The sequence below is a fragment of the Trichoplax adhaerens genome, genomic scaffold (assembly GCF_000150275.1).
Source record: "Trichoplax adhaerens TRIADscaffold_3 genomic scaffold, whole genome shotgun sequence".
Taxonomy (NCBI): domain Eukaryota; kingdom Metazoa; phylum Placozoa; class Uniplacotomia; order Trichoplacea; family Trichoplacidae; genus Trichoplax; species Trichoplax adhaerens.
The window spans coordinates 2680953-2708262 of NW_002060945.1; the positions used below are offsets into that span (position 1 = coordinate 2680953).

General features: G+C 34.4%; 6 protein-coding genes across 6 annotated transcripts; 4 read left to right on the forward strand and 2 right to left on the reverse strand.

Annotated features, from left to right (window-relative positions):
• Positions 1 to 2070: 2070 nt before the first annotated feature.
• Positions 2071 to 5959, forward strand: TRIADDRAFT_54278 (uncharacterized protein; the record flags this gene model as incomplete). Its single annotated transcript, XM_002110325.1, has 7 exons — positions 2071 to 2120; positions 2512 to 2571; positions 2673 to 2706; positions 3032 to 3740; positions 4500 to 4790; positions 4925 to 4986; positions 5885 to 5959. The coding sequence occupies 7 exons, from the start codon at positions 2071 to 2073 to the stop codon at positions 5957 to 5959; spliced, it is 1281 nt and encodes a 426-aa protein (XP_002110361.1).
• A 1770-nt stretch (positions 5960 to 7729) lies between these two features.
• TRIADDRAFT_22286 (uncharacterized protein) lies at positions 7730 to 8173 on the reverse strand (the record flags this gene model as incomplete). The annotated part of the gene is made up of 1 exon (XM_002110850.1): positions 7730 to 8173. The coding sequence occupies one exon, from the start codon at positions 8171 to 8173 to the stop codon at positions 7730 to 7732; it is 444 nt and encodes a 147-aa protein (XP_002110886.1).
• Positions 8174 to 10172: 1999 nt separating this feature from the next.
• TRIADDRAFT_54279 (uncharacterized protein) lies at positions 10173 to 11348 on the forward strand (the record flags this gene model as incomplete). Its single annotated transcript, XM_002110326.1, has 1 exon — positions 10173 to 11348. One exon carries the CDS (start codon positions 10173 to 10175, stop codon positions 11346 to 11348), a length of 1176 nt encoding a protein of 391 aa, XP_002110362.1.
• Positions 11349 to 13715: 2367 nt separating this feature from the next.
• Positions 13716 to 15789, forward strand: TRIADDRAFT_54280 (uncharacterized protein; the record flags this gene model as incomplete). Its single annotated transcript, XM_002110327.1, has 3 exons — positions 13716 to 14885; positions 15538 to 15540; positions 15742 to 15789. 3 exons carry the CDS (start codon positions 13716 to 13718, stop codon positions 15787 to 15789), a joined length of 1221 nt encoding a protein of 406 aa, XP_002110363.1.
• Positions 15790 to 19663: 3874 nt separating this feature from the next.
• TRIADDRAFT_22484 (uncharacterized protein) lies at positions 19664 to 24208 on the reverse strand (the record flags this gene model as incomplete). The annotated part of the gene is made up of 23 exons (XM_002110851.1): positions 19664 to 19774; positions 19923 to 20053; positions 20150 to 20204; positions 20319 to 20418; positions 20561 to 20670; positions 20761 to 20828; positions 20930 to 20983; positions 21271 to 21358; positions 21458 to 21547; positions 21680 to 21860; positions 21949 to 22015; positions 22166 to 22209; positions 22314 to 22431; positions 22521 to 22605; positions 22698 to 22784; positions 22899 to 22940; positions 23033 to 23092; positions 23180 to 23287; positions 23467 to 23617; positions 23698 to 23759; positions 23837 to 23917; positions 24013 to 24060; positions 24155 to 24208. Coding segments are annotated over 23 exons (1995 nt in total), but the record flags the coding sequence as incomplete, so codon positions are not given.
• A 1913-nt stretch (positions 24209 to 26121) lies between these two features.
• TRIADDRAFT_54282 (uncharacterized protein) lies at positions 26122 to 27266 on the forward strand (the record flags this gene model as incomplete). The annotated part of the gene is made up of 3 exons (XM_002110328.1): positions 26122 to 26316; positions 26670 to 26726; positions 26943 to 27266. 3 exons carry the CDS (start codon positions 26122 to 26124, stop codon positions 27264 to 27266), a joined length of 576 nt encoding a protein of 191 aa, XP_002110364.1.
• Between the last annotated feature and the right edge of the window lie 44 nt (positions 27267 to 27310).

Here is a 27310-nt window from a genome sequence, read left to right on the forward strand (position 1 = left end):
GCTTAGTTTGATTTTTGATTTTATTCCAAGCAAATACACGATCAAGCAAGATGATGGACTGCAAAACGAGTAGAGAGACTAATCTTTTGAATTACAGTATCGTATTATCTAGACTACATAATATCATCAATCATGAGACTTTGTAGTATTCGCAAACTATGACATCAAGCATCATCGTATGACTTGTTTAAGTCATTGCAATAAGTACAACTTACTGGATCTATTCCAACCTGTTTTAGTATTTATCCTTCATTGCTTTCACTAAGACTATAGTACTGATCGTCAGTTTAAACTCATGTTGTAGTTATGTAGTCATCTGAATAAGAAGACTATTCCAGCTATCCAACTAGTTATCTTATCCTATACAGTATCTATCCGTCTACCTTTTGCGGCGTACTGGCCATATGAGCACCAGACTCGATATCCGCTAGAGACGAATTATCAGGAGGACGAGTATAATCTTCCACAATCCCACGAGCATTTTTAGCAGCTTCACTAATTCGATTCCACATCTTGTACTACGCTTAGCTAATCTATATCGTGGAGAATTATGGTAAAGAAGGAAGAATCGCTGACTTAATTCATAGTACGATTGATTACGTTGATTCACAGTCATTAATAATTACTATTCATAATAATATCCAGTTATGGTAAGTACGCTTACCTACTATTGAACACGCGTACCAACACGTCAAGAACTTGAGCGACTTTTTAGGCCTATCCACCCATATGATTTAGTCAAGCGTCGTAGTAAAATAGAATTCAATCAACACTCACTCGTGGTGCTATCAATTCTAATCAAACTAGGCGTGGAGACGACCAAGTTTCAAGAATATTTTAAAGACGTTATAAGCTTGTTAATGAATAAATGACGAGAATATTTTCATCCAGTTAGGACAGAGTCCCTTGACCTGCGGCCATTTACTACGTGGCCACTGGTGTTGTTCAAGCAGTACTTTACGCTACTATCCACTGTCCACTGCCCACTGTACACTGTACGTACGAGACCACACAGTGTACAGTACTTTACACTCGTCATTTATGCAGTACTTTGCATCCTACACTGTACAGCGAAGTTCTGGCAAGAGAGAAAGAGAGACGGACATCTACGATACGGTAGGGTCTTGGACTGTCTACTGTGCAGACAGACAGACTGGCTACTAGAAAGACACCGACAACCAGCGGCAAGGCCATTGGAAATTTCCAATCGGACTCCAAATAAAAAGAGATCGATGGCGCTGTGCCTCAGAACATACCTACGCCTCAAGTCTAAAAGTAGTGTGTGTAATGGAGTCTCTTCTAGTTGGCTGCTAAGTGGCCACCGGTGTTGTTCAAGCAAAACTTTACACTGCTATCCACTGTCCACTGCCCACTGTACTGTACTGTACACTGTACAGAGACCACACAGTGTACAGTACTTTACACTCGTCATTTATGCAGTACTTTGCATCCTACACTGTACTGTACAGTGTTCTGTGAAGTTCTGGCAAGAGAGAAAGAGAGACGGACATCTACGATACGGTAGGATCTTGGACTGTCTACTGTGCAGACGGACAGACTGGCTACTAGAAAGACACCGACAACCAGCGGCAAGGCCATTGGAAATTTCCAATCGGACTTCAAATAAAAAGAGATCGATGGCGCTGTGCTTCAGAACATACCTACGCCTTAAGTCTAAAAGTAGTGAAATGGAGTCCGTAGAGTGCAATCGCCCTATGGTGTCTTGTAGTTGGCTGCTACATAAAAAGAGACAAGGTGCAACAACAGAGAAAACCTTGTATCTACAGTACTGTATATATCACAATATACCCAATTGGTTGTTATGACAGTAACTAGACTAGTGGATATGACTACAAGGGGGCTTTGACCGCTTTTCTATCCAGACAAAACAAAACCGCACGTTCGCATCTTTTGACTTGTCAACCAAGCTTGAAGCAAGCATCCACGGGACCACCAGCGCTTGCAGAGGAATGGTTGATAACGCCAGCGATTGCTAGAGCTTCCCCTATTGGTTTCTATTTTAATCGTAGGTAAGATGTTCTCCTCTATCTGCAAGCTTAAATACCCATCATGGATTGGAAGAATGTTGTGATCGTAAAATACTCCATTCAGTGCTACAAGTACATTGCATTCGTTTCCAGATCTTGTTTTTCCCCAATCTCAATATTCGAAGCGTCCAATTTCAACTCGCGAGCAAGCTTATTCAGTGTAATACACTATCACCATCACATGCATGATACTGTAGAGTAGAGGACAGGCTGACATCCAACCAGTCCAATGGCCCAATCAATAATCAACAGTCGAGGATGGATAAAATCCAACACCTCCAACTTGATCAATAAATTCCTCTTCTAAGCTAGTCATCCTGCGATTATTAGCAATCACCAAGTGGGACATAGAAATGGACATGTTTGCTAATGACTGTAGTCTATCCATGACTACGCACAAATTAATGTGACATCGTTGACAGAATGTAGAAATTGATCATTGGTGTCACTGCATCTGTTCTAGCCAATACTGTATCCATAACTCTACCATAGTTGCACGTCGAGTAAACGTAGCACCCGGTCGGTATGATGTCTTTTCCAAGTTTGATTAGTTGATTTAATTAAATGGTTTACATGGCTGTTTACTCATTCCTTGAAATTCTATTTATGTTCTTGCCGTTGTAGGCTTGTTGATAGCTTCTCGTTGGCCGTTGAGCAAGTTAGTGTAGGCAACGTCAAAAGTAGACTCAAAATCAACCTCCCCCCCCCCCCAAAAAAAACAATCATTGAAGCACAATGAGCGTGGATAATTTTGGTAACGACTCGGTTGATGAGTTAATCAGCGATATGGAACTACTATCGGCTGAAATGGATAAATCGATTCAATGATGATAAAAGTGGTGCAGACAGTGGAAGAGAAGGGAGTGAATTGACCAATACAAATAGCGGTAGACAAATGCAACTAACACGTGATCGAATTATCGAACGTATCGAATTCTATTTTAGTAACGAATATTTGATGGGAAATTCCTTTTTTAACCAAGCACATTAAAAAAAATCGTGAAGGTTATGTTAGTATAACCTTGATCACCTCATTTAAAAAAGTCAAATGTCTCACGCGTGATTGGAATATTGTTGCCGAGGCGTTAAAATATTCCCAAAAGTTAGAAGTAAATCAAGAAGGGAAAAAAGTCAAGCGTAAAGATCCATTACCCGAATACTTAAAAATTGCTGCCGAAAATAAAGGCATTAAAACAGTGGTAGCCTACAATTTACCACCCAAATATAGTAATATTAGCGGAGTAAGCAATTTATTCTCAACTTATGGTGAGATTTTGTTGGCAAGAATTATTCGACCCAATGATAACATCCCCGACGATTTAAAACCTGCTAAAGCTTATCATTCACAATTAGGGCAAGAAACTTGCGCCTTTGTTGAATTTGATAAGCCTGAACACGCATTGCGATGTATCGAAGGCCTAACTCAAGCGGATAGGCAAGATTTGGATGGAATTGGTGTTACTTTATTAAACTTAAAAATAAAACAATCAACTCTTGATAAAATTAAGGAAATGGAAGCTAAAGCCAAAAGTGATTCAGCCTCACAAGATGAGAAAGAGAAAAAATCCAAACGAAAAAAGAAGAAAAATAAACGACTGGATGAATTGCTCAATGTTCGTGATGACGTTAGCACATGCAGTTCTGACGATGCTGAAGGTGCACCAAGACGAAGAAGTGCTCCAATTCCTATAGGTAAGAACCTCCATTTGAAGGTTATTTCCAAATTGCCCTACGTTGTTCGACTGTATTTCTCCATTGTTCCCGCATATTGCGCCGTACATGCATCTAAAGTAATAAATGTTACGCTTTCAAAAGAGTTCAACAAAGTTTCTTTACTAGCAGACGATCTGAACGATAAAATTCTTTTCCTTGAACTTGATCCTTATTCCGATTTCAATAAGATAATCAACGTCAAATTTCTTCTTATTATAGCTTACTTAACGTACATGCTTTGAAATACATCTCTCCTTCTAATTGATCACCAAAAGTAATGAATCAACTTTTTATATTATCTTCATTAAGAGATACACGGTAGTATACGAAGCGCCTGTCTATGTTTCCATTTGGTACATGCAATTGCTGTAGTTAGTATATAAAATATGATCGGAGACAATTAATTGGTATAATGCAATTTTATAAAACGTGATTACATGATCTATAGAGAACATAAATTGATTGTAGATGTGAACTTAGCACATCGTCGAGCACATTTTTCGCTATAATCGGTATACCCCCAATGTACCGTATAAAATGGTAAAATCTGCTACCGTTGCTTTAGTTCAAAGTTGCATGATCGTCTTTAGATTGTAAATCTGCCATAGCGTTATCACCTCTAGGCTTATAATTTAATAATTATGAAACACAATAGATTATTTACATTGAGATACTGATCAACTACGCTTAATAATACTGATGCTTATTACATCTATATGGTTCGATGATTTCTTGTAGGTAAGGACTCTAGTAAAGGTACCCTTGGACCTGATAGAGGTCGTCGTTTTGACTCTCCCCGAGGCAATAGTCCTAGAAATAGCTCTGATTCATGGAAAAGGAGCGATTATTCATCAGACAGTTGTGCTCATAGTCCATGGTCTAGACGACCACGCAGTGATGGCGGTAGTCCACGAGCTAGTCCCTTGCCGCCTCGTCGAAGCTTCTCGCGTACTAATAAAATTCAAATGGAAGGCGTTATCCGCCCGCCTATCGGACCTGATGGCACAAGAGGCTTTAAAATTGGTCGAGGTACCAGACCTATACTTAACTAATGTTCGATCTTTAAGCGGAAAGAGGACTATGATACTATGATTGCTTAATTTTATAGCTACCTATGTACTCATTGTTAAACCCTTACTGTATTTTCTGGTACACTTTTGAAGGTATAAACATCACTATCAGTAAACTAACATTTTTGGCGATATCCTATACTGTAGATGCTATTGTAAGTAGCATATACTACATCGCCATTTATGATTGTACTAATACAAAATATGGATTCATAATACAGTACAGTTAATTACGAATCCCAAGCAAACGCTTAATGAAAAAGATTTTTGCATGAATAACCTATGGCAGTAAATGTACGTGTATGTGTGTGCGTGGATAAAAGCATTACATCTCGTTTAAGTTGCCAATGTTATCATGTAACCTCTCACTGGCAGTGACCTTAACTAATTTTTAAAATCACAGCTATCGAAGAGATTGTGTACATAGATATCGAATGTAAAGTATGTAAAATACGCCAAAAAAATTATAATAGGTGCATGAGAGCAATAGTCGCCATAAGTATCCACTATATTCAGTATTATACTATCAAATTTTCACTACAACGCTGAAAATTTATCTCTAAGATATAAATTTTGTTATCATAATCGGTAATGTTGTTCTTCAAAATTCACTTTATTAACCTAATTGCGAAACAATTATTACCGCAACTTTGCTTCGCTTCGTTTTTCAATGTAAGATAGTGTATTATTATTCTTATATCTTCCTATGAATGATCTACTCATTTTTGTCATGTTTTGGTTGCTAAAGCCTATTTCGGTTATAATGTCTCGTATAAAATCATCAAATCAGTATGACTGCTGCAAAAATTTTTGTGTATAATTGTCGGTTATTATATATTGTATAGTTTTATATCAATGCATATGCATATATAGACATACATATACATATTTCAAGATATATTTAAGTTATAGTATTCTTGTGAAGTCCGATTATAATAGTTAATATTCCATATTACGGAGCTTCACCAGGCTCTGTCGTTATCAATTTATATTAAGCAAAAGTGCTTCTGTAAGCTCTACAGATTTTTTATTAATAATTTCAACCTCTTATAGGCGCTTTTCCTAGCTAATAAATTACAATCTGAAATTGCTCTATTGACTACTTTTGTTATCCTTAACCTTGACTGACCTGGTCGGAAAATCTATCCATAAATCGACTATTTATTGATTCTATCGACATATGTGTTATAATATGCAGTAATTCATCCGGAAAGCCATACATTTTTAAACTGAGAGTAAGATGACTACTTTCAGCCTACGCTGCTTGTAATTAAAAGCGCTTATCTAATATTGTTTATACTGAGTAGCAAGCTGATCAGTGTAGTGATTGATTATGTAGACACTACAGTCTTATACCAATTTTCTACTATGTTTTATAAAATTTTGAATCAGTTCGTTCAATGTGAATGGCCGATGCTACTACTATAGTACTCGCCATTATCAGGATTAATAGCAGAATTGCATATTCATTTCAGATCTAAAGCCAATGTAATGTCCTTAATATACTGTATATGATGATATTATAATTTATTATACAACAATTAAGAAAAGCTTTAGTGTAAATCTTTTCATCATTTACATCGTGTCGTAGTTTCGCAGCTAATAACAGAATTAGTCAGCCAATTGCCTAAGGAGCAAACATCACTGTGCTATACAGTAGATTGGACATCGTGATGAGTAAATAACAGACTCATATGACCTTTTATTAGTGTATAAAACGTTTTAAAAGCTTAAGGATACATGCTATATAGTAGAACAAGAAATAAAAAGCAGATACAGATCTTGAGGACGTAAAAATGAGTTTACAGTTAAAGAAAACACTTCAATCAGTTTGCCAAAATTGTTGCCAACGGATATACTGTACACATGCAGAATATAATTGAAAGACTTAAAGTACTATTATACACTGTACAGTATTCTTGAAAATCAATGCCATTTAAAAAATATGCAGGTTTTACGTGTACGATCTGAGAGATTATCCGAAAATAGGCCCTCCGAATATTGTATTATTATGCAATAGATTAAAATCAATTTCTAAGCAATCCTAAAATAGAGTATAATAACACATAGATGTACAGATGTTATATTGTAACATCGAAATAACTTCAACTCAGGATTAACATTTGTAATTTATCTTTAACCATCCTACCGTATATAGCAGAATATCCTCCACTATTTTTATAACAGGATGCTATAAAGAATGCAGTGAAATTTAGGGTATCCCTACACAGGTATCTTAAAATTGCAGTAATTAAACAAAATATCACAGAATTGGTGATAGAGTTTATGGATAAACTATAAGAAATTCTATTACACACTTGTAATGCGGTAATCATAGTGAATATTGTGCTATTTCACTCTATTTTATTCAATGTTGGTCAGGCTTTCATCCTTCAGAATTTGCGTAAGTTCCGTTTTTCATCCAGTTCTCATTGATTCAATGCAATAACAACGTACTAAATATTGCACGACTGATGTAATACGTAGAAATACATCGAGTCATATAATTAATTCTTTAATTTAGCTATCAGGATGTTTCGGTTTCTATACTTCAATTTTAGGATTTATCAATACGAGATGTTGCTAATTTATTTCATATCATGCATTGCAGCATATCAAAAGTAATAATTTGAGTTCGCGCATTCTTTCGGTATGGGAAAATAGTGATTGCCCATCTATTCTAATTTCCAATATCGTGTCCCTATGTATTGTACGTCTGCAGTATCTACTGTAGAGTACATATAGGCCTTTTCAGTTAGCATAGTGAGAATAGCCCAGTGCAAGAGCACAACATATCAAGATGGCCTAACTTGAAGATTCAACGACCACTTTGAAAGGCAAAGACTCGAATGTTATTACCCAGCCTTTAATGGATAGGCCTAGATGCAATCATTACCATTAATAAAGAGCATTATTATCTTCTTTGTTTAGGAAGAAAATTTTAACGAATCCGTCTGATGTTGGCACTTGTTCGTAAAACTGAATCAGGGGCAGTGATATTAAACCGTAGGCTAAAGTAGGGATGCCTAAATTCATCGCCTTTAAAAGGGTGAATATCTTATTCTCGGTATCCAACATTTGGTACGTTCTACGCGTACAATGATATTTTATTAAAGGATAACAACCAGTTCTAAGTATATGATAATTAACGCCATCAACCTGCCAGTTAAAATGAGAAAGGGCTAACTGATCATTGTAGACGTGCTTATACTGGACAAAATAAGACGTCCAAGCCGGTTTCCCACGTTGGCGCAAGTGGGACGTCAAAACCTCAGATGCCATCGGTTTGCTCCGGATATTGCTCTTGCATACTTTACTTTGAATCCGATGGTAGCAAGACATCAATACTCCTAAGGTGGCGAAACACTTTAATCCAAGATCACGCCCAAATAAAACCGGAAATTGCTTTATGAGCATTTTTGCATGAGTTTCTTTCCTGGTTCTGGTTGGCTAATGGCTACGAGTGGCAAGCTCTGTAAAGCGATGCAATCTTAGCCGCCGTGAAGACGTTGATTGGATCAATATGTTATTTCTCCGTAGCTTTCATCAATAAATATGTCAAGCTATTCAACCATTTATTATTATCCTGGTAATCATTTATAATAGGTCTCATGCTTTGACTAAAGAAAAAGATGAAACATTTCTATATCAACAAGGGTTTTGGAACAAGGTGATTGTGAATAAAATTAGCCAATGTGGCGTAAAATGATTGCTTTTATTCCACATTACCCTTATTGGCGCAGCCAATCTCACCTAGCTCATTCATTCTCGTACCACATTTCAACTGCAGTATAAGACTGTATGTATAGACCCTGTAGTCAATGGATTTGCCTTCAAATTAAAAAGTGAGATGTAAAGCCATCCATGTATACAGAAGAACCAAACTAATTAAATATCGTTTTCTCAAAATGATGTCGAGATGATAGAAAAGAGACATGGTGGATAAAGTTCATTCGTGCAAACATCATCTGAACGCTAATCTGCGATTTCAGTGGAATGGATCTCAGGTACTGGTTACAGCAGTACACACTGAGTATACACTCTACAGTACAGTCTGTTAACGACTGCGCATTTACCCAATACCAATCCATTCATGTTGCTAACATACTAATTAATGCTGTACTATAAAATAATTATTTCCACAGTCCATCTTCGCCTCGCAGTCAGTCAAACTTGTCGCCGAATCGTGTCTAGTATCTAGGTGTACAGATTGTAAATAGAGTCATAGAGTAGTCTTCCTGACTCTTCCGTATACGAGGACACGAACGGAGAGAGACAGTGATGCTTAAGGTCTTTAACCTTATGGTGCATGATAAGCTGAATTAAAGTATGGCTTTGTCGAAAGTATACTGAAGATAGAGGTCGAAGAAAAGCATTTTCTTTTCAATTTACAGTACTGTAACTGAATGAAAGAAACAACCAACTGACTAAAATCACCCTGCTGATACGCTTCTCCATCGTTCAACCGCAGCACCCATAAAGGTAATTACGGTGGCTCACAAGGCTCATATACCATCGATACTCGTGCAATAAAAAGAAAAACGCCAGATCCAACTACTGTACATTCGTAACTGCAATACAGTAATTCTTTCATCCCATTCAATGGGTCGTAAAACAAATTTTTATTCGTGCTACCAACTGTCCATACCCGCATGCACCCGAGGACATATCTAAGGTACTGCAGAAATGTGCTGAAAGCTCGACCACCTCTGTCGATAAAAATATCCTGTACAGTACAGGAATCGGGCAGAAAGTAGTGAATGACTTCTACGATACTGTACAATTTAGACCATACGAGTATAGCAAAGGTTGTTTGAATCATTGTTTACCGCTCTCAACTGAGATGTTAACTATTATTTTACACACCAATAATATTGAAAAATTTTGTCAATTTACTGTACGATTGTGTGTAAAAAACTTCGAATTTGCCTTCTACACTACCTACGACAATTGCTGTAGACAAACGAATAGTTTGGGTTCCTAATTAGTGTTACCGACATAAAATATTGTTCTAGAGGTCTGGAATTTGATATGCTGTCAGTACAGTACAGTACAGTACTGTACTGTACAGTACGTACTGTACGTACTGTACTGTAAGTGGTCAAACTTCCTGCACACGTACTGTACAGTACAGTACTGTAAACTTTCAATTCTTTACCACTGTAATCTATACCTTCCCAAAAAATACTTTCAAATAAAAAACTGCAATATATTGATATTGTCAATTATTAATGAATTATTCAATATTTTCAAGTCTGCTGTTAGTCCTCTCATAATCATATGCAATCGAAGTGAGCACAGCCTGATTTCCATCATCTTTGCGATCGAATGATACCTAAGAATGCTATTTAAACTACTTCGACAATCATACTGGAAATCGTCATCTCAAGCGACATGGATGAAAATGAGACATTCCTATCGTGCTGAGCGATATCGAGATTATTCAACCAGTTATCTAAAACATGATGGTCCTGTACCACCATTAAGCGTACCAGTCCAATTGGCCGGTAGAAAATTTTTACCCGGTTCGTGGCATCATCAATTTCCTCAACAGCTCAATAATCCTCAATCGGACTTCCCACATGTCGTTACACCATCCAATACTACTGATACAGCAAAGCTATCCTTAACTGATTGGGCTACTGTTGTTCGCCAATACTTAGATGATAATTTAACTAAATACGGAGCTATTCTAGTACGATCATTACCCATCCAAAATGAAGCACATTTTTCACACTTAGTCAGTCAGTTAAAGTATAACCCTCAAAGTTATAAAGGAGGTCTTGGATATCGACAACAGAAATTAACCAATGTCATGACAGCCAGCGATGAACCAAAAGAATATAGCATCGAATTACATAATGAAATGGCTTACTTACCCAATTGGGCTGATCTGATTATATTTTATTGCAAGACACCTCCAGCATTAGGTTATGGTGGTCATACTTGTATTGCTAAAGTCAGCGATTATGTCGATCGATTAGGTCAAGACATTATTCAACCGTTTCTTAAACGAGGCGTTCGATATCAATGCCATCTATTTAGTCAAGATTCTATACCTAATGCTTACTTGACATGGCAACAATCATTCCAAACTAAGGAAAAAGCAGAAGTAGAAGAATTCTGTACTAATGCTGGTTATACATACAAATGGGATGACAGTGAAAATCTAACCTATTATATCGATCTACCAGCCGCTGTGAATCATTCCAAGACAAATCAACTTTCATGGTTTAATCAAATTTATCAACATACACCGACTTATACAGTAGAACATCCTTCCTTCGAGAATATAGATATACCATTAGATAAACATCTTTGTCAATGCTATTACGGTGACGGCGGTAAAATTAGCGAGGATACACTATTTCGTATGCGAAGTATTAATTGGCAAGTAGCTGTAGGATTTGAATGGCAAACAGGCGATCTTCTATTTTTAGATAATGTTTTAGTACAACACTCTAGATTAAGCTTCGAAGGTCCTCGAAAAATCTTCGTCAGTATAATGAATTATTAGCTCTTATCACATTAATACCAGTAATATTTTTACATTGATGACAACTTGTTTATAATCCTTAGAGATGAATTTCTTATGCGTACAATGCTGAGTAAAATATCAATAAATTACCGTCTTAATGAATATTAAAATTTGATAGAAATAATGATATGATAAGCGAAACGTACCTACTCAAGCACCGATAGTTACGATATTCAATTCGTACATCTACGTTATAAATTTTTTGGTGCTCGATATTTTACAAGCAAATCAGCTTAACTAATATAATACGTAAATAATCATGGTAAATTCAACCATATGCTTATAAATTAAAGTAAGTCAACTATATTACAATTATTCTTTTACGGCTATCTGTCTATCTATCTACTATCTATCTGTCCATGTATCTATGCAAAGTAAAGCAAAGATTTGTCTACACTTCGTACACAATCTAAATTATCGTATCTCATGTCTACTTAGGATTAAAAATATTTGAACTATGCTATAGACACAATAGCAAGATGTTCATATCCCTAGTCTAGTCCAAGATTATTTCCGAATAGAATCATAGAGACTGTTTTATGTTAGTCTTAGAATAATGCCTAATTTCTATTCTTCTTTCGATTAATTGAGTCTAGCAAAGGAGGCCTACTGTACGTTCTAACCCTTATCTAGAGCTAAGTGCTGATTGATTGGAAGCACTTACAAGATCTCTGCAGTTCTTATTAATCTCTTAAAGCTGTTTTCACACTTGCTATTATTCTAATAAGGATCAGAAATTATCTCTTTCTGCTAAAAATTCAAATATGAAATGATTACTGCAGAAGAGTCTATGCAATGCAATTCTTACTAATCGTTGGTTGGGCTGATGTAAACGGCCTAGTCGATTAGTTTAAATGTTTTGATCGATAATTAATTGAATACTATCCATTGGATAGGCCATTCAAATTTTCTGCTTATTGCGAGATGGATATCTTCCTTTTAGAAATTGAATGCTGTAAATATTTAGCGTGGAATATCACTTACCGTGATTCATTCAAGTAAATTAAATTCCCTTAAATTAAAATTAAATTTCGACTGCGAATGATATATAGTAAAATGTTCGGTAGTACGATATATTTACGACTAAAGTGCTTTTCACAATTATTAAATATCTTGCCGCCGGATTAGTAATAAACAACATATAGAAAAGCCCCTTCTACTGAGATATTATGTGTGTTCTTGGAGTCAGCCAAAACCATTAACTGAGTAATGGTAGATTCCTCTTTTTTTTATTTTCTATAGCAATCCAATTATGTTAAATTAATTAAGCAACGAATAACTATTTACTGTATTAGTATAGCTTATTCCTGTGATTAGATATTGTAGTGATTTCAGCTAATTACAATAGTTTTGTCCGTGCAATACAGTGATAGTATGTAGTGTAGAACTGTATGCCTTGATAAAGTAAGTGTTGATAAGGCTAACAACCCCGTACACGACAGATATCCAGTTTCTACTTTTACAGGTCTAATATACTTTCATGACATGATTTTTATTGACTAAATCATACGATATATATATGTAAAGCCAAGTTTTATTACTTGCCAAACTTAATTAATTAATCAATCGGCAATTGTTGATGATAATACAGTACCGGATAAAAGGACAATAGGCCGAGTTATTCAGCAGTTGGTTCTTTTTATTCTTTTGTCTATACTCGAATTCCCTTGTGAGTAGTCCCATCTTTCTACATATAGACGCCTAGAATTGTTTAGATTTATTTTAGGTTATGCTGATATAGGCGTAGTAGCTTAATATCGCAATGTTAACTTATTGTTCGAATACTTTTATGACCGTAGCGTGAGATACGCACTAGCAAGGTACAGTATATCGAATGCTAAAGTAGCAATGGTAAATTAAATACTGAGCATATAATTTTAATTAACTTGGAACCAGTAATTAAAGGGTAATACTGTATATCATAGTAAATCTAACAATATAAAAAGGCTAAGTTTCATTACTGGTAAGACATTGGCGTCCTTATATCTTATTAATCTTATTAAGCTAACTTAGCTATTCGAGAAATACTAACTAGCACTACAAAGTGAGTGATACTAGAAAAGCACTGAATGAAACGCTTCAGTTTAGCTGTTATTTATAGTTTTCCCATAGGGCCTGTGTGCTGGCTAGCATTAATGCTTTTCTTTAATATTGGTTTTGATCTACCGGCATAAAAAACTAGTTCAGGCCGAGTTTACGAACAGATCTCATTGGAACGCCCGTAGTTGATCGAATTCGATTGCTTAAACTATAATTATTGAAGAGTAATTTTGATTATCAACCCTATCAGATCCAGCAACATAGCTCGTTTGATTCTATTATCTTCGTGATTAAAATGCTCAAAGAATGGCCTATAAACTAATCAGTCGTTACTACAAAAAGTTATCGCAACAAAGTAGAATGCAATGGAGAACATGGATGTACAAAAGATATTGTTTCAATAGTCAGTCATATCGAGATTATTCAAGTGCTTTTCTACAAAATGAAAGCCCTTTACCAGAACTAAGCGTCCCAGTCCAACTAGCTGGTAGAAAGTATTTACCCGGTTCGTGGCATCATCAGTTTCCACAACAGCTTAACAATCCTCAACCTGATTTTCCACATGTCGTTACTCCATCTAATACTACTGATGCAGCAAATTTATCCTTAACCGACTGGGCTACTGTTGTTCGCCAATACTTAGATGATAATTTAACTAAATATGGGGCGGTTCTGGTACGATCATTACCCATCCAAAATGAAACACATTTTTCACAGTTAGTTAGTCAACTAAAATATAACCCTCAATCTTATAAAGGAGGTATAGGAAATCGGCATAGCAAGGTAACCAATGTCATGACAGCCAGCGATGAACCAAAAGAATGCAGTATTGAATTACATAATGAAATGGCTTACTCACCTAATTGGTCTGATCTTATTATTTTCTATTGCAAGATACCTCCTGCATTAGGTCATGGTGGACATACTTGTATTGCTAAAGTCAGCGATTATGTCGATCGATTAGGCCAAGATATTACTCAACCATTTCTTAAACGAGGCCTTCGATATCAAAACTATCTATTTAGCCAAGGTTCTGTACCTTATAAATACATTACATGGCAACAATCATTCCAAACTAAGGAAAAAGCAGAGGTAGAAGAATTCTGTACTAATGCAGGTTACACATATAAATGGGATGACAATGAAAATCTAACCTATTATATCGATCTACCTGCCGTTGTAAATCATTCCAAGACAAGTAAACTTTCATGGTTTAATCAAATTTATCAACATTCGCCAACATATACCAGAGAACATCCTTCTTTCGAAGTTGCAGATTTACCATTAGACAAACATCCGCTTCAATGCTATTTCGGTGACGGTGGTGAAATTAGTGAGGATATACTATTTTACATGCGTAGTGTTAATTGGCAAGTAGCTGTCGGGTTTGAATGGCAAGCTGGGGATGTCCTGTTTTTGGATAATGTTTTAGTACAGCATTCCAGATTGAGTTTTGAGGGTCCTCGAAAAGTTTACGTCAGTATAATGAACTATTAGTTCTTATAACAGTATTGTATCGATGGCTGAACTTATTTACGCATGTTTATTATATTATCCGCATAGGAAAATGATTTAGATGGATGTTTACCGATAATACGTATATACTTGATCAACTTTTTTCAGAGAATCGCATAACATCGTAGTAATTCCATTAGCTTTCCAACCGCAATTGCTTTCGGATATGTACTAGCAAACTACGAAATTATTTAATATTATTAAGATTTGGTAAAGATAATGGTATATTAATCGAGCCTGTCAGTTCAAGTAATGCAATAATCCGGTACATTAATTATAGCAAAACAATATTAATTAAACTTATACGAGGGCGGTATATGCGTGTACGCATGCTATCATCTAAAATTTTTAAACTGAATAGATTTAAGCTTCTAATATTTTTACTAGTACTTGTATTTTTTAATCAATGCGAATTGATAGTTTCAGGCATCCAATTTTATAATATTCTCACTCTTGCTACTCTATACGCATACTCGTATGGCATGCAATTCATGCTATCTCCATCTTTAGATAGATGTAGACCATTTTTAACTATTAAAATTATACTTGGTATCTGGTAAAACCTATGGCATTCGTTCTTGAGATTTAACTATCCTAATTATTGCTATTTTAGGCAGTAAGTTAACTACATACGCCAATAAAGAGTCTCAAAAGTAGCATGACAAGGTTTCGATTTCTTATGTAAATAACAAATCAGTTCAATTTTCTTACCAAGAACTATCAGCAGTTAACTTTATCTAATAAATTTCGAACTATTTACTATATCTGAATTATTTATCTTGCTATAAACATTACTCTACCTGATGAACTTGCTTAGTCTTATCTACCAGTGGAATATCTTGCTCGTGACACTTTGCGAAAATAGATTGTAGTATTTTATTAGTACTTTGATAACAAACAGTGCGCAGCTCATGAAGTTCTTAAAGAACTTCAAAGAATTTCATGCTAAATTTGTACCCGAGAGATTAAGTAAGTTGGCTAATAAGCACTGAAATTACTCGGATTACAGCGCTGTACAGTATAGTTACACAGTGAATAAAAAAAAATACAGAACTACCTATTGAGCATCTAAAGTCTAAAGCCTCTATTACAGTTAACTATTAATACGTATGCCATTTGTTTATTAAACACCTCCTCTAGTATTCATAATAAATAGTAGAGCCCGAAAATATCGACATTCACTCCGGCCGGTACTTTCGCGGATAAAGGCTATGGTTGAGAAGCTACTGTAGTTATAGAGTACAGACGATCACACAAATTATGAAAAGGAAGAAAAGTACTTTATTTAGAACATATAGGCAAATAGCAGGCTCCTACAACGCCAGGCATCGCTTGACCATGGTAATAACATTAAGTTGATCGGGCTACCTATATCTTCACTAATAGTATTCTAGATTATCTTAATTTATCAACTGAATAAACGGCCCTTTTTATCCTCTACACATAAATGATAGAGAACTACAACTCCTAGTCAATAGCAATTTCAGAGGGCACTCTTTTTTACCATTTTAAAATTTATATCTAACTATCGATATGGATACTATGCTAATTATGCCAATCATTAATTCCTATTGCAGGGCTGGATAAAATATTACTGTTAACAGACATAAAACATCTAAACTAACTATAAAAAATTTAGCATGCAGCACATATTGATCGAATCCGGCTACGTTTTAATGAAGTTTTGTTTCAAAGAAAATGGGCATAGCTCGCTCAAGGTGTAATTAGCAAAACAACATGAACGATACAAGTATTGAATTTTATGCTGTCTACAAGTTTATATTACTTGGCTATTGAAATTGGTATCTATACTTGTTTTGCCTACCATTAATTTAGATTGTAAAAATCTTGATAACATTTTAGTAGGAATAAAAGTAAATATTTTCGAAAATTCAAAATTTCATGTACATTGGTTGATATTGGCTAAATTTTAATGAAGTTATCCGTCAAGAAAGACGCAATTGAAGATGTATTACTGTAAACAGTAACAGTCTCAATTATAATACAATTAGATACTAATCTATTTTCCGAGTACATCTATGATATGAAATGATGTATTATATCATCGATTTAGTAATTCTTCTAAGGTAAATTCATTCATGGCCGCAGAAATGCTGAATTTGGTACATCATACCTCTTAAATTAATCGAAAGGCTTTCAAAATATCCCTACTTAGATAGACGCCTACTGGTAATACGCACCATATATATACATTTGATTCAATTTTTCAAAGAGTCGCATAAATACGTTGCAGTAATTCCATTAGCTTTCCAGTCACATTACTTTCGAATATGTGCTGGCAAATTACGGAATTAATTAAGATTTGGTAATGATGGTAATATAATAATTGTTATAATTAATCGAAGCCTGCCAGTTCAGGCAATGATCCAGTACAGTAGTTACAGCATAACAATTCTTAACTTATACTAGGCATTATACGCGCGTATGTTATTAAATAAAATTTTTTACTCAATACATTTAAGCTTCTAATATCTTACTAGTAAGTGTATTTTTAAATCAGACCGAATTGATAGTCTCATAATATTCTCATTCTGCTACGCTATGTGCATGCTCATATGGCATGCTATTCATGCTATTTTCATCTCTAGATAGCTATTTTACTACTGTGCTTCCAACTAAATTAAATTAAGTAACGGGTAGCTATTTACTATTCTGGTAGTTCCTATTAATTATCAGCTATTCGGTTCCAAATTCTTTAGGTCTAGTACACTTTCCTGACACAATTTACTAAAATATACAATATACTGTATATAAAAAGCCAACTTTTAGTTACTTGCCAAACTTATCATCCTTAATGAATCAGCAACTGTTGATGGGATATAATACCCGGGTACATAATAAAGAGACAGCAGGCCTATTAATTAGGATCAGCAGGTAGTTCTTTTTTATTCTTATAACTATTTTTCCAATCCTCTAAATTAGTCGATAACGATTGTTCATTAACGATCTAACTACTTCATATTAGCACTTGTATGTAAGTTCAGAATTGTTTATATTTATTCTAGGTTTTGCTGGTATAAGCGTATCAGCAGAAAGTCGCGATTTTAAGCTATTGTTCAGATATTTTATAGTCATAGCGTAAGATACACTATAATAAGTAAAAGTATTTCGAATGCTAGGATCATAAGAATACGTTAATGTCACAAAGGTGGCTTCATGAACGGTCTTAAATTAAAATTACGGTTTACCTTACCGTCTCCAACGCCTAGTTCTATACAGTAGTATGACTGCTTGATCAATTTGTTAAGGAGCACAGTTTCGTACGCTAATAATAGAATACTGAGCATATAATTTCAACTAATTTTGAACGAATAAATAAAGGACAGTACCGGTACTTACGTAACTCAATCATGAAGGAAATTTAATTATTGGTTTATAAAAATAAACCAGACAACAACAATAAAGTTATTGGTTTACACTGTTAGCAGTGCTATCGTTTCTAATTCATTTTAACTGCTTTTTAAGATTTGCTAATACAAATCTATAAAGTAAAATATGCTATGTTGTTAGACTTTCTTTTCGACATTTTTACTCTTGCTGTACTATCGATGGTGGTAAATGGCATATGATATTTTCCGTCTTTATACAACTATAAAACGTTTTTTTAATTCTGAAGCTTACGATACCAGTATAGCTAGCCAGATCTATGATACCCTTCAAACTAAGAAGTGCATGGCATTATTATCAGCATATAGGAGTAATTATGTTCGACTGGTCGTGGATCTTTATGATTTACATTCTTCTAATTAATCTTAATTTATTTACTGAATAAGCAGTTCTTTTACGTCTTATTTAATCGTATTTTCTATTGATGGTATTAGGGGATTACTACCGTAACTTTTAGTGTATAGTTGGCCACGATTATCGATATGATACTAATCACACTAATCAAGAACTTGCACAATTTTCTAAAACTATTTATGATTAAGGCTGATATCGTATTCTTGCTTCAATAATTCCTCGAACTTGTACAAGCTTACAACTATGGACCCCTAAATATTATCGCATCTCTCAATTGATAAATATAAACTTTCGAATTTTTGTTTTAATTTCTGATAGAATGATCCTAAAGTAAATAGACTTTATTTTATTGCAATATTATACTTTCAAATTCAATAGAGTCCCTTTCCAGTAAATTTTAGCTAATATTGCAATTACAACAAGAGTTGCATTATCTGGCTTAAGTTTAAATTGACTTTATTCAAATCGAAATGATAGAAAATAGAATCATCAAGCAATAATGACGAATGGCGTAATGTACGTGTATGAATACAAATAGTCAATTTCTACCACCATATAGTTACGGCTACAGTAGTTACAACAATTACCCGCATAATTATAATAGATATTTATGACTTATTTAATCTTGAGAATATATTTAAAGTAATTTAAAACGTTATATCTAAAAAATGTCCTTCCAGCTTATTATTGGTATGGTAGACATTTAATAGCGCATTTGCATAGCGGGATAGTAGTAATTGTCATTTTCAGAATGACAGTGTCAAAATTATATTAGCTATATTGCAAGGCAATATGCATTACTTTACAGTACAGATAGTCCTAAAATGTAGACGGTAATAATGAACAGTTAATAATACGTGAGTATTTCTGCCCTTAGACAATCAAATAAAAAATGATCTTATATTCTAACTACATCCTAAGGGGTAAAACTATCAGGTGAACAGTGTGTGTACTATGGGATTCAATCCTAATTCTATTTATTTTGATTCGTCCTTCGAGGTTTCCCGAACTAAACTAAGTAACTTATCCAGCTTAGCGATTTCAGCTTGTTTACGTTCTGCCTTGGTCATAGGTGGCGCATTCTTACTCTTTTCCTATTAGGCATTCAAAATGTTATTCTTACATATAAAATGCTTAAAGTATTATCTAGCAATAGTTCTAAATATTGATTGTATGAAATAGTTTGCAAAAATCAATAACAACAGAAAATAGAATAACACAATCGGTTTGATTTACCTTACTAATCCTACGAAGATTAGGTGATAACTTGAAGCTAGTAACATATCCTCGATCATCACCAGTGTTGATTATTGGATGGTGAGGATTGAAGGCAATATGTGTTAATTTCGTTTTCTTCTTTTGAACGACTATTATTTATGCATGAAATAATAATATCAATGGGTTTACTAGGTTTATCTCCATTTTCTTCATTGCGAATGAAATTATTGTTAATATAAACTCACCAAGTTGTTCACATATTGGTTCATATTTATTAAGATTTAAATCAAATACGTGAATCTAAAATATGATGAAATAATAATAATATTAGAAAAATCTAGTGTCAGCTGTCAGTAATGAAAATTTAACTTTATTGTAAGTCTTCCTGGTAAATTACAAATGTCTTTAATCTACCTTGCCATCATCTGTGACTGCAGCAAAAACTGTAGATGAGTATGGAGACCAAGCAATATCTCCAACGCTACTATTCAAGTCAAAGGTAAACATAGGCTCTCTATAAAAGTAAATTAAGTAGAACGTTAAATTAACAGCTGAATATTGGTGTATTCTGTAAATCAATACTTAGATAGCTTATTAGGGTCTTATTGCAAGTGTAGTTGTTCACATAAATGATCATGTGTATTCTAGAACTTTACTTGGGATGGGTATGATCCCAAATTTTTACGGTCCAATCAGCACTACACGATATGAAAATGTCCGGGTGATAATAATTCCATCGTACTGCATACACAGCCATATGGTGAGCCTTGAATATTAACCGAAATTTACATATTTAGACTTACTGCACAATAAATTGTAATCTAGAACACTAATTTCAACTAGTAGCAATAATTACGTCATAGGTATCGAGATACTGGCTCGAATAAGCTTTGGAACACTTATAAATTTTGCCTTCTTCCGTTCCTAACATTAACAAGATTTTAAAGCCCAATTATTTTGACATACTACTCAATATCAAATAAGATTTTTAATTATTTGCGAATTATGCTACTATTCTTTCTTACCGACTAAGAAGATATAATCGACAGTCTTGCTGAAATCGAATGAAGTGCCGCAGCCTAAAATATAGGTAAATCGATTAGACAAAATAATATTGAGCCAATGCAGATTACAGTTGTCGCTTCAGGTTGTATATTAACGATTTCGAACCGCAAATAATGTAGTACTAAGATAACTATTGAAGGTACTACCGGTTTAAGTCATGGAATCAGCAATTACACGATAAGAATAAGTTAATTTAAAGTATAAGGCGACATTTTGCTTATTATAAGTAAGTAAAATTAGAGACCAGAAGTTGAAGATGATAGAAGGAATTAATTTCTATCGAAGTAATAAACTACAGTACCTAGATTGAACAACTGGGTCCCATTTGGGCCTTCAGTAGGAATATCACTCATTCTTAATTCAATAACGTTAGTATGGTGTAATTCATTCTAAAAAAATTTTGATGGTTTAACGGTATCAAAATTAAATAATGTCTACTGGAAGAAATTGATTAAGAATAATAATTGCGGAAAACAAAATACTGGTACCTTAACAATTGTCCACATCACCACTCGCCCATCTGATGAAACTGAATAAAAATTTAAATGATTATCCAAATCATCTTTTTGCCAACTAACCTACAAGGAATAGATGATAAGCATATAAGAATCATGCATGATATTTTTACTGTGTCATATTCATACTTATAATTACTGATAATAATAATTACAAACGCATTAGACTTTATGTAATGGAATGACCGAAATTACCTGCCACACTGGATCGGTATGCTTGCCGTTATTAGCAGTAGATTTATAAATTGGATCTTGCACTTTTTCTTGAACGTTATAAACAGCAACGCTACCATCGTAAAATCCAACAGCAACAAGAAACTGATGTTCAGGGTGGATATCTAAACACATGACTCCACTTTCTGTTGAATAGATGTATCTGACAGTAGATAATAACATAGAATAAGTCGAAGATCAATATGCAGGCTATTTACGCTCACTGTCAAATATGATGTATCGATCCTTACTCGGGATATGAAGGATTCTTCATAGAGTAAAAGCATATCATGCCTCGGCTTTGCTTCAAAAATTCATCTAACATATAATAAAAAACATATTCATGTTAGGCAGATATTGGTTATAGAGAATTATCTTTATTTATAACTGGAGATAAATCAATACTTTTAAGCTTTTAATGACGATTCTAGTTTAATTTAATTTAATTATAATCCTATTCTAGCTTACATGATCCATAGCCCACAGCAACTAAATCATGATACTTTGGATTCCTAGAAGTTATGCATTACAAAATGAAAGCGTTAAACCGCTAAAATCCAAAAAATAGATTGAACTAATAATCATCAAAAAACTACCGAAGTTATCATAATCATACCAACACATCGCTGTAACTGCCAGTCTTTTAGATTTATCATAAGAATACTTCCAAAGTGGTAGCAGTGTTCCTTCCTGGTCTCTGAACTCATCAGCAGCGTCTTCCCAGTATTTAAAATCTAAAATATACAAACGATATCGGTAATACACAAATTAGCAAATCCAAGAATCACCGTGAAATTTTTCTTTTACAACGCTCTATTGGTACCTTGAGCAATGTCATCATACGTATTTTGGTTAACCATTCTTTCGACAATTTTGGAAGCTTTGTGTATCTTAGAGATATCATCCGTCTATTTCAAGTTATCAAAATACATTAATTTTATTAATTACAAGGAATCAATGATTCAAGACTATTTACTTGGTGAAAACCGCGACTATCTACCTGTAGATCAAGTGTTGTTAGCTTCTTTTTCTTATAATCTTCCTTCTTTTCCTTTATGATGGTAGTCTTTTTCTCTTTGGCCTTTTCCTAAGCAAGTTGCCAATATCAAAATTTACTATCACTGCAATTTATTAGATGATAAATAAACATAATTCGCGTAAATGCCGATATGTTTACTCCTTTGCTATCTTAGCAAGTTACCTGTCTTTCTAAATCTTCCGCATATGCGTCATATATTTCCCACTAGGTTGTGATTATAAATGATCGAATTAATATTGTTTCTTAATCGAATATGGTCTATTACCAAATATTAATCTTGTCATATTGATCTTTACCTGATTTGCAGATGCCGAAAAGTTAGCTCTAGGTGGTGGCTCAGTTACTGTTCCTCTTTCCTACACATTTAAGGATTGATATGAGTGCTACCGAAAAACCTTATAAAATTTAGGTCACATTGCTAGTAAATTATAGTGCAAACTCACTCTAGATGGATTATTAAAGGTCTGCGAGGCTCGTTCACTAAAGTTAAACTGATTAGTTAATTTCTTATCTTTCTTATCTTGGCCATCCGTTTCGGTACCAGCATCAATCTGAGAAGGATTAAAAGTATTTAAGAAAGCGATAGTGTTAAGAATTGGGCATTATCGGTAAAGAAAAATAGTTCTATTATTTACTTTATCATCTCCTTCTTGCTGTTCTTCTTCATCCGCCGCAGCTTCACTTGCATGATCACTTGTTGCTGTAAGTACCATAAATCTCATAAGATTACGCTTTTATTGATTATCTTAATTATCTCATTAATGTATGAATTGGACTGTAAAGATTTGTTCTTATTACCATCAGATACTGCTTTAGCTTCTGCTGCTTCAGCTTTAGCCTTCTGACGTCTTGCCTCGTCTGAATCTTTGTGTAGAAGATTTCTAAAATATTGTACAGGTATGAGAAACTTATGAAAGTTTCCTAGGTGACAAAATTGTATTAAGGTTAATAAATAACTTACCCGTCCAAGGCAAAGTGAATTGCCAGCTGATCGACACTTGAAATTTGTTTATATGATCGATCCTAGTTCATATGTAAACTTAAATTAATCTCCTATAATATAGATATTCTTCCTTATCGTATCAAGTTAACTTGCCTACCTTGTAATTGTATCTGACAATATTGCTGGGCGCATGGGGATTATTAGCTGTTAATATTCTGGTAAATTCTTCTTTTAATTCCTATCATGAATAGAAATAGAAGGGTATCTAATTAATTTAGAGCAGTTGCAAAGAGTTGACAGTGATATAAAATAATTAAATTCTGCTTTACGTACAACTTCACTAAGGTCCAATTGGTCTTCAGGTTTTATGACAGTTTTTGACTGCATTTAGGAATAGTAGCAAAATACGTAAATGAATATACATCAACTAAAGACAGAAATTTAAACTATCAATCTGACAAAATTCTTATTCAACCTGCATCCATTCATCAACATTCTCTTCTCCAATTTCCGTACGATCGTCGTCGTCCTAAATGGAATGGTAATTCGAAGTCAGTATAAGTTTTTAAATAAACGATCTATTCCTTTGCATAATGCAGTACTCCTATTTTATGGCCTATTTCTTAGCTTAGCCTGTAAGTATATGCTTACTCTGGATGGGCCTTGCTTTTTCCCTTTGGATAGATTGCCAAGTTTTGTTACCTTTCATTATGAAATAGACAAGTTTAAAATACGAACGGGCCTACATTACCTAACAAGCTCATGGTACAACTTGCAGCCTAAATGTCTAACGTATCTAGATCCCTAAATATGCACGAACTATTTCTAATTTTATTCCGTGAGAGCAGGGTGAATGTGCACACTTTGCTAGATCATAGCTTATTATAAAGATTAATATTACTTTACTGAAGATAATGTTTATATCTACTCTATCGAGACAGATAGCTAGATGCGCAAACACTTTTATCATCAAGACCATGGGGTGGCATTATCTTATAGATTTGCATCATCTCTAATTACTATTACCTCTATGGTTACCAATAACTTGTTCGAATTAATGAAATTTTTTTCAAACATACGTAATATTTGTATAGTAGATGAATTTATTAGCAATGATCGTTACAGAATAGGACTAAAGTTCACAAATACAGATACAACATATTGTGAAAATTAGAAAAGCATGACGATTCGCATTTATATGTAGGTTAAAAGTATTTTGTGCTGTCAATCTTGCGATTCAAAACGTACGTTATCAATAGAAATAACTTTTCTAACCTTGTTGGTTTTACTTTGAGATTTCTTCATAATTTTGTTCAATTAGTAATAATTGACCCTTTTCAGTGTTGAAGCAGTAAATATTAATAAGTTATCGGTGTGCAGGATCTGGAATTGAAAATCGATATTGCAGCAAACGTCTAATCTATGAACGAATACATAAAAGTTGGTCACTACTATGGTACACAAAATCACCATCCACAAATTATGGTTGCTATGGAGATGGAGAGAGAGTACGCAAGCGTATGATGCTCAAAGCTGATTTGTAATTAGGTTGTCTCAACGCTCACGTTTACCAACTAAACCAGTCCAGTGAGCGACCTACAGTACTGTACAGTACAGTACAGTAGGGCATGTTTACTAATTGTTCCGATTTTTAAATGGCAAAGTATATAGAAATTATTGCTGTGGGCCTTAACTATTCTTGCATACTTAGCTCCATGTTGATATAAAGTACCCTATTTTGACGTTAGTTTGAGTCCTAATTTTTCTCATTTTCTACATCTCAAGAGAAAATAAACACGCTCATGGTGGCCGAGAAGGGCCAGCATACAGTACAGTACAGTACAGCACTGTACTGTCTGTAGTACTGTATACTGTACAGCATTGGACCTTCTCGGCCCCCTCGTAACTTTGGCAGTACCATCGCAGAACACCACTGTGCCATAATTCTTCTATCGAAAAATGCCAAGTTACTCGTATATCATAACCAAGCGGATTTTAAAGCGTGAGAGTTATATCTTTGGAAGTGCTTTGGATGCCTTAATTGTTGATAGGATTAAAATAATCCAATTTACAATTTAAAACAAATTACAGATATGACGGATTTCGGCCATCGGTATAGTGTCTTTAGCTGCTGTTTCAGTCGGATAATAGTGCTTAGCCATCGACTACCAATTACTGTACATCTACAGTACGTACTGTAGAATATACTGTACACTGTACACTGTACTGTACAGTACTGTATATGCAGTCCATACTGTAGGCTTTTGTAAGTGTACAGTACTAGTACAGTACGTACAGTTACTCTATCAGGATTCAGGACTGATTTCAAGGCCATACTAAATCAGATGGAAACTGATGTAAACGGTAAACCACAGGCTTCTCAGCAACCTTGAAATTATTATTTCCATCTTCCTTCCTTTATCATTACTGATAGTTTTAATTATGTCGTTAGTAGCCGCTTATGATAGTAGTAGCGATAATGAGGTACTTGAAGAGTCAAAACCTTCAAAGCAGGGCAATAGTGGGGAAACGAAAGTCAATGCAAATCCTTCTACTCGTCAAGGTCTCCTTAGTTCGTTACCACCGCCCAAGAAAGTCAATGGAAAAGTCAAGATCGCTATGCCGTCGTTGCCCTCGGTAAGTATTAACGGAACGGAACAATTGGTTCTTACGATTTATCTTGATATGCAAAGTCATTACAATTATCACTAAGGATAGATTATGAAAGATTTCTTCAAATTTATCCTGTTTAGCTAGTACAAATGCACACGACAGTAGTCAAATTATAATTGTTATTATTATTATCAACTACTCCTTCATTCTTTCGTTATTGCTATCGAAAGAACAGGTAGCTTAAAGAGGATCAATTAGAATCAGCTTACTCGTAATGTTACATGTTGACCTATTGGATTTATTGATAGATTGATTGCCATCCTTTAACGATGATTAATGAATTAAAATCTTTCAATTTTCTCGTTTATGCATCGTAGAATGATTCCGACGATGAAGAGGAACCCGAGAGTACTAAACCAAAATATAAATATAAGGTTCACTAACTAATGATTTATGAGACGATAATTAGGGCATCTTTACCATAATTCTTGACTTTAATGACTGATTAACAGCGATCAGTTCAATACCTAGCTCCTGTAACAGTATAGTAATTTATTTTATTTTAAAAGTTGATATTAGCATTACGCTTTAAATTGCCTACAGTAATTCATTGCATTGATGGCAGGAATTTGTATTCATCTTCATTGCAGGCCGGTTCTAGTTTGACCGAAATGTTACCTGCACCGAAAAACGCAATGTTTGCAAAGATGAAAGTTATTAAGTCTGATACAAAAAGTACCGGTACTGAACAAAGCAAACAACCAATGATACCTTATACTTTAACTAAAAAAAAGAATGTTCGTCAGAATAAACCTACGCCAAACGAAGGCAAAAAATTTAGTGGAAATCTCCCGGAAGATGAAGATAACTACGATGCAGGCGGATTTTTTGGCAACCTACAAGACAATCAACCTGACAAAACTTTGCAAAGGTTGCAGTCATACGCTTATGTTATGCCATTAAGTTGTGTATGATTCCAATCAGCAGTGTACACTGCATTATACAATAATATGTATGG